The sequence below is a fragment of the Pinus tabuliformis genome, chromosome 7 (assembly GCF_031772625.1).
Source record: "Pinus tabuliformis cultivar Carrire ecotype Pingquan chromosome 7, CPIR1, whole genome shotgun sequence".
NCBI classification, from domain to species: domain Eukaryota; kingdom Viridiplantae; phylum Streptophyta; class Pinopsida; order Pinales; family Pinaceae; genus Pinus; species Pinus tabuliformis.
The window spans coordinates 1,889,142,738-1,889,151,369 of record NC_142293.1 but is presented as its reverse complement, the minus strand read 5'-3'; the positions used below and the strand labels follow the sequence as shown (position 1 = coordinate 1,889,151,369).

At 31.0% G+C, this 8,632-nt stretch overlaps 1 protein-coding gene across 1 annotated transcript; it reads right to left on the bottom strand.

Moving 5' to 3' along the window:
• Positions 1 to 4,665: 4,665 nt before the first annotated feature.
• LOC149256015 (endoglucanase 16-like) lies at positions 4,666 to 8,109 on the bottom strand. Its single transcript, XM_089455186.1, has 8 exons — positions 7,690 to 8,109; positions 7,378 to 7,590; positions 7,054 to 7,254; positions 6,651 to 6,728; positions 6,411 to 6,560; positions 6,171 to 6,279; positions 5,161 to 5,324; positions 4,666 to 5,013 (listed from the first exon to the last, which is right to left on the bottom strand). Exons 1-8 carry the CDS (start codon positions 8,107 to 8,109, stop codon positions 4,666 to 4,668), a joined length of 1,683 nt encoding a protein of 560 aa, XP_089311312.1.
• Between the last annotated feature and the right edge of the window lie 523 nt (positions 8,110 to 8,632).

Here is an 8,632-nt window from a genome sequence, read left to right as displayed (position 1 = left end):
AAGTTCGTTCATAGTTTATAATTTAAATAAGTATCTCTTTTTCTTTCATCTAATGTATGTACTTGGTTTTTAATGGTTGTAATGGGTTAAGGTGGAAAATATCTCTCTTGAATAGAATATCATAACTCTATCTCTCATTATCATCAATTATAGTTCATATTGAAGTTGTATCTCATGGATTGGGAAGTTTACACTATTGAAATAACTAACCAGTTTGGTCATCTATTAGCATTAACTTATTAGCTAACTGACCTTGCACTTAATCCATTCATAATCAAATTATAAATAATTCATACTATGACAAATTGTTGTGTATGTTTTCTCCTTAGCATTGAGCTTTTGCAACTTTGGTGCATTTTGAGTTGATAGCTCTATTGAAGAGTAAGTCTATGGTTATAGCACGAAAGGACAGTTAGACTGGCTTAGTTGATCAGTCTTCACAAAAAACTACGTTAATCTTAACATGTTTACTTATGGATTCAATTATGCTTAATTTCTAAATCTTTCTTTTTAAGTATTGGACTCTATTCTAGTTCCCTGGAGTAATTCTAGTCTAATTGAATTTGTCGGCATACAACTTCAATGACTTGTTACTTTACTTGACCTGATGGTTGATTGGCTCTACTACCTAGTCGAATTGTTCGAGAGTTGAATGAGATTGATATTCATGAAGGTGACATGGTCTTTCATTAGATTTATGTTGCAAGAAATTGTGGGAAATCTTGTGAGTCTTGCATGATGAAGCCCTAATGTCTATTGGTTTGTAGGTGCACTAATAACATTTCTTTGGTAATTGGTAATGATTCTTGACAAGTGTGACATAGTCGAGTGTATTTCCATAGTTGACCCATCTCAAGGGTTGATTAACTTGACCACCTCATCAATTTGATTTAGTATTCAATTAACTTCTCTTTTATTTAGTCAACTTGACTTAAAGATGACCAACTCAACTAAATTGATTTTTGATTGACCAATTCAATTTCTTGTTTAATTTTTATTCATAAAAATTTGACATATTTAATAATTAACCCACCTCTAGGGTCTTTCAGCTGGTTTATTCAACCTATTTTGATAGTTTTATGACACACTATATTAGTCTATCTTGATAGTTTTATGACACACTATATTGGTGGACTGATTGGCTTCTTGATAGTTTTATGACACACTATATTAGTCTATCTTTATAATTTCGCGCCACACTATATTGGTTGACTAATTGGCTTAGTCACTCACTGGCTAGCTCTATAAAAAACATGGAACTTTTTTTGTCTTCTATTGTATTTCTTTCTTATTCTATTGTATTTCTTTCTTATTGACTATTAAAGATGTTCGGATGATTAATACAATATATACCAAACATTCTTTAATAATTTATCCATATATATATTGGATGAGCTCACCTATCACAATGCATATACTCTTTATTTTGTATTAGGACAGAGCAAACTGATTACAAGTTGGTGTAGTCGACTACTCAAATGACCTTTCTAATTGGGTTAATGAACATATTGAAATGGGGGCATTTACTTGTTTAGATTGATTTTTTTAAGACAGAGAGGTATGAAAGCGACTAAAACCAAAATGTTATTAATGTACTAGTGCTTTTAATGGTGGATAAAAAAGATAATTTTGTTACATACCAAACCACTATAACTTATTTGTTCATATAATTTTGTTTTTAAATTAATTTTAATAGATTTAATTAAAAATATATATATTTTTTATTTATTTAGAATAAAATGAAAATGTTACAATATTCTATAAAAATTAAATCTCAATTATACAAAAGATTTTTGGACGCAAACCAACCAGTGTGGTTCATTGTCAAGTTGAAGAAACAGATCTAGCTTAGCAAGTTAAATAGAGAGAGCAAAGCCTCCAATGGCTAAAAATACTAACATCTACTTTTGACTAGGTACCGGGATCAAAAACCCTATTTAATAAAAATGTTATCCTAGGGGGACCAGTCCTTTAAATAAAAATAATATTTTGATAAAAAAATATTAATAAATAATTAAAATATTAAAAAATAATTAAACATTTAAGTTCAATTAGTACCTACAAATAATTCATGATAATAGTTAGTTAAAGATAAATAATTAGAAATTATATCTAAGACGGGGACCATTCCTCTAAATAAAAATAATCTTATGATAATAGTTAGATAAAAGTATTAACAAATAATTAAAATTTTTATTTAAAATATTAAAAAATAATTAAACAATTATGTTCAATAACTAAAAATAATTCATGATAATAGTTAGTTAGAGATAAGTAATTAAAAATTATATCGAAGGGAAATTTTTATTTTTTTCCATAGAAGGACCAATCCCTTAGAATAAAATAAATAAAATAATTATGTGATAATAATAAAAAAAAAAATTATTTAATAAAAATTATATAATAATAGTTAGTAATAATACATGATAATAGTTAGTTAAACATAAATAATGAAAATTATATTTAATTATTAAATGTAATTAAAATTATATTTAAATTTATATTATATTAAAATATAATTAAAATTAAATTATATTAAAATTATATTTTAAAATTATATTATATTAAAATTATATTATATTAAAATTATATTTTAAAATTATATTATATTAAAATTATATTACTCTAGGGGGACCAACCCCTTAAAATAAAATGATTTAATGATAATATTTAATTAAAAATTAAAATTTTTATAAGTTAAATTAGTAATTAAAAATACATCATGATAATAGTTAGTTACAAATAAATAATTAAAAATAAGAAGGAATTAAAAACAGGACCATTCTTATATGAATAAATGAATATAAAAGATAGAGATGAAAAAATTAAAATGAGTTATCCTACAAAATAAATAAATAAATAAAAAATAAAAAATATACAGAAATAAAAAAATAAAAATAAAAAATAAAAAATAAAAATAAGAATAAATAAATCAAAATAATAATTGAAATAATAATAATAATAATAATAAATACTTCAGTAAAAAAGGAAAAGACTATTTATTTTTTATTTTTTTTATATATTTTTTATTTTTTATTTTTTTATATATTTTTTATATCTGGTAATTGGTAATGATTCTTGACAAGTGTGACATAGTCGAAATGATTCTTGACAAGTGTGACATAGTCGAGTGTATTTCCATAGTCGAGTGTATTTCCATAGTTGACCAGATTGATTAACTTGATCATCTCATCAATTTGATTTAGTATTCGATTAACTTCTTTTTTATTTAGTCAACTTGACTTAAAGATGACCAACTCAACTAAATTGATTTGTGATTGACCAATTCAATTTCTTGTTTAATTTTTATTCATAAAAATTTGACATATTTAATAATTAACCCACCTCTAGGATCTTTCAGCTGGTTTATTCAACCTATCTGGATAGTTTAATGAGACACTATATTAGGCTATCTTGATAGTTTTATGACACACTATATTGGTCGACTGATTGGCTTAGTCATTCTTGATAGTTTTATGACACACTATATTAGTGTATCTTTATAGTTTCACGCCACACTATATTAGTTGACTAATTGGCTTAGTCACTCACTGGCTAGCTCTATAGGAAACATGGAATTTTTTTTTGTCTTTTATTGTATTTCTTCTTTCTTATTGTATTGTATTTCTTTGTTATTGACTATCAAAAATGTTCGGATGATTAATACAATATATACCAAACATTCTTTAATAATTTCTCCATATATATATTGCATGAGCTCACCTATCACATTGCATATACTTTTTATTTTGTATTAGGACAAAGCAAACTGATTCCAAGTTGGTGTAGTCGACTACTCAAATGACCTTTCTAATTGGGTTACTGAACATATTGATATTGGGGCATTTACTTGTTTAGATTGAATTTTTTTTAAGACAGAGAGGTATGAAAGTGACTAAAACCAGGAAAAAATGTTATTACATGTACTAGTGCTTTTAATGGTGGAGAGAAAGGATAATTTTATTACATATGGAACAACTATAACTTATTTGTTCATATAATTTTGTTTTTAAATTAATTTTAATATATTTAATTAAAAATATATATATTTTTAATTTATTTAAAATAAAATGAAAATTTTATAATATTCTATAAAAATTAAATTTCAATTATTATTTTTTAATTAATAATAATTAAATTAAAATTTTAAAAATCTTACTTCAAACTAAACACACTTTTCAACATCTACGTTAAATAAATCTGTTTTTCAATTCTGTTACAAATGAACAGTATCCACCAATGTCCCGAATAAATCTGTACATATTCTTGATCAATCAAAATGATAACCAGTACCATTTATAACCTTCAACACTCTGTGTGTCCAACGTGACCCTTTATGCGGTGGAAGTATGTCAGCAAGCTTTTCTCCTAAATATTAGAAAACTGCTGCTTCTTTTAGCATAATAGTATCAAAAGTAAAGTTGGCAACGTTTCAGGTGGGGTTCTGGTAAGTTGGCACAATTGTTTTTGTGTCTATGTACATGTGAATATGAAGAGCGAGGAGAGGGGGAGATTGTCCCCTCACAATAAAAAACATCGATTGTCCCTATTCTTGTGTTCGGCTTGCAACAACAGTGGATTATATGATCTGGAGAGCAAATGGAGCAGAAAACAAAGGCGACGCCGAACTAAACGAGATATCATCCAAGCGAATGCATCGAGAAATCAGGATGTAATGGCCCGCAGTTTGGCTAGAACTCCTACGAGAGGAGTGTTAATATATGTTGCAGGTTCAAGTTTGGTGGAATCGGACCTGTAATCTTCAAAACGGTCATGTCGATCTGGTCCGCCAACAACTGCCCCTACTAACAGATTTGGATTGGGTGCATTTCTGCTGTACCACTGCATGAAACCCGCCACGCACATCGATGGTGAGCCAGTACTCGTGCTTTTTGTTGAGAAGTACTGCATATCAATGGACGCGCCTCTGTGATGAGCCTGGTTTGGATATTTGTTGCCAAATCCTACCATGTATGATATACCCAGCGGATTCTTACCCAGCAAATAATCCACCTGCAAAGCCGATTAATAGTCAATATATAATATTGGTGTTAGAATTTCTTTCAATATAACCACAGTACCATGGCGATTAACTGCAGTAGAAAAAATTAGGAACCTCAGCACTTGTGACAATATAAGCGTACATGCATTGAGACATACTTGCTGTTTAGCGAATGACATAAGATCGCTTGCTTTAAAGTGATAACCTCCACATGCCAGAGATTGCCCGTTAGCTGACAGTAAATCGCTATATATCGCAAGCAAGAACGCGGCGCTGGTAACATATTGGGTATTTGCGCCATCTCTAAGGTACAGCAAACCACCTGCACATTGGACAATTTCAATGTCAACCAACACATATAATAAAGTATAAATTTTCGGGCACATTGGGTTTTTGTAAGAATATATAAATTAAGGGTTAAATCTAGATTTTTGTGGTTTAATATGAGTTTTCACAACAGATATGGATTCAATATTATATTGTATTGAGTTCACAATTTAAATTTATCAGTCCAAAAACTTATAAAGATAAACTATTAATTTTCAAGCTTATTTTAATTTTTATTAAATACGCAATCATTAATTTATGAGAATTATTTGGGAAAGATCCGGTTTTAAATTTGGCCATTGTTATTGTAAGCCCTACCCAACAAGTTATCTCTTAACAGAGAGTGGAGACTCTTGGTAAATGGGATGTGTGGTTGAGCCTATTCATGGAACAACATGTTTCTTATAGAAATTAAAACCTAGTGAAAGAAAATTGATATTGATACTACTAATATAACATATAATAATATTATACTTAATCATGTTAAACTGTATGTTTTTAGAACATGAATTTGGTTAAATCTTTATTCAAATGTTTGCACTCATTCCTGAATGTAATTCTATTGCAAATGTTCGAATCTTTTGAAAAATGAAGAACATAAATACAATCAAATATTTGACTTTGGACTTGGCTCATATCTTTCAGATTATACCACACTATTCGAAAATGACCATCTTACATTAGGTTTTTAGACTTCGAATGTGATTTTACAAATAATTCGAAAAGTGCGATAAAATTAATGTAGAGCAGGTTTATTTATTTCGATTTCATAGGTGGATCCCTTTTAAAATTCAATACACACAAAGAAAACAAGCTGCACGATGATGGGTATAGAACTCACCTGGAGTCCTAAAAACGGAAGAGTATGGAGTGCCTGGAAGTACTGAACAGACAAAGCTTTCTGCCTGACTTTTGTAGCCCGAAAATTGATAATCGCCCTCGAAATATAACTGCACCCAAAATGCAATCATCATTTGCGATGAGAGTCCAAATTAGGATTTGTATGAACTTTTACACTAAATATTCGATGAGTTTAAATGATCAATATATACAATGCCTAAGATATGTAATATTGGCTTACATTGGAGAGCAGTACTTGAATTCCAGCATATTTGAGATCCCAACTGAACTCATTCACATATACATTCTCTGTGTTACTGTGTATGTAATTCGAATATATTGGTGATTTTGTAGCCAGGTAAAGCCAGGATGCCGCCCAAAGAAGCTCGTCCTGTTAAAGAAAAATAAACTAAGCTCGTCATGAAACATTATATCAAAATTCCAACCCATATAAAAAACACACACTGTTTTGGATGCTTGCCTTATAGCCCGAGTAGGAGCAATAGAAAGGACACTCGCCCTTGTAGGTACCTTTGTTGGCATCAGCAAATGCAAAAAGCTACAACACAAGACGAATAATTCAAACTCCTGAATACATATATGAATCGACAAAGACTTCAATGATACTGTTACCCAGGGATGGAATTTGATGACGGCCATGGGTTGATTTGCTTGTCAAATATAGGGGTGATTTGCTAGTCAAATATAAGTAAGGAATTTATAAAACTTTTAAGTTCGTTTGCTGAAACTGTAAATACTGATGTTAAATTTAAGGGGTGTGTTTGTTTTCAAATTCCATTCCTGCTGTTACTATCACTCCACTGCAAAAAGCTATTACCATCACTCCACTGCAAAAGGCTATTTACCAAGGCTTCAGTACATACCAATTGAGCTCTCGCAAGGAGTCGGCGTGAATAACGATTATCAACTCCTCTAAAGACAATGGAGGAGGCAGCCAGGGCTGCAGCAGTCTCTGCTGCAATTTCTGTTCCTGGATTCTGCCCATCAATCTTGAAAACAGTTCTAGGAGTGTCCATCACTTCTGGTCTCTCCCAGCAATGATGATCTGCCACTGGATCTCCCACCTGATAACAATACAAACATGCTCATTTTCTAATATCAACCATAATTGAATTGAATCTGCTCCTGTTTTCACAATTGCTAGTTCCATGTTCATTTTTGGTCACTTCTGGTTAGATAATAAATACCTGAACCCATAATTGATTTGGAGTAGCGCTGGCCTTGAGGAAATAGTTTGTACCCCATTTAATGGCGCCCCGCACATGTACAATCTCCCCTGCCGCTTTCAGTTCTTTTTCGTAGTGCAGCGCTCCCCAAGCGAGAACAGTTATAGTGAAGGCCATGGGAAATCCATACTTCACATTGTCCCCAGCATCGTAGTAACCACCAACTAAATCAACCTATAAAACAATATTGGTATTAATACATTATGTATTCAATCGTAAGGACATTAACATGCCTAGTCTAATTGGAAACTATGAATGAATATACTTAATTACATTCTGTAACCGTCCATCGGCGAGACCAGAATTTCCCCTCCATGTTATACGTTGATTTCTTGGGAGTATTCCAGAGCGCTGAGCTTCTAGAAACATAAGAGACTTGGATAGAGCATCGCTGTAATTAAAATCACCACGCACGTAGCTCCAATCAATAAGTGCAACCAGCCACAAAATCAATACCATCGATGGCTTCATCATACTTTGATTTACAAAATACACTACAGTTGACTGCAACAATGAATTTTTCGATCCAACCTCGGCCAGAAATGTGGTGTTTTGAGAATGGAATGTATAGTAAACATAAATACTTGTATGCCTGCGTAAGATGAACGGTGAGCGTGGCTGCGGATCGTTGCTTCGGAATTGTGGAGGTCGACGGGACTTGTTTTGTGGGAGAAGAAAGCCGCCCGGTTGCATTGATACGCAACTCCATTCTTTATTGTGATTCTGGTAACTTTCGGAGACTCTTTTGGACTAGATAGGGCGGATCCTTCCGCCGAACACATCTTCAAGACCTAATAATACGTCGCCAAGGGAATCCCGTAAATAAATTAAAGTTCAACATAATCTTTGGAAGTCAAAAAGCTTGCTTACATTACAAAATAGTTCACAATATTCCCTAGTACGGTATTTCGAAGGCTGGGGTCAAGGTTTTTTATAATAACCAGTAACGTCTATCATTTCGCCACATCGTGCCATACGGCAATAAAATACCGGCTTTTTAGGGCCAATACCTAACCTCAAGCACCAGCGCCGATGGCATGCTGTGTAAAATTCACTTAATAAATGTTGCTATATACGTGCTACATAAGTTTATTAAAATATTGATTTTTTTCTTATTAAATTGAATATTTTAAATGGTTTTAGTTTTATATCGTTTTAAATTGAATTATAAAATATAAAAATATTAAATATTATAATAATAATAATTGTTATTATA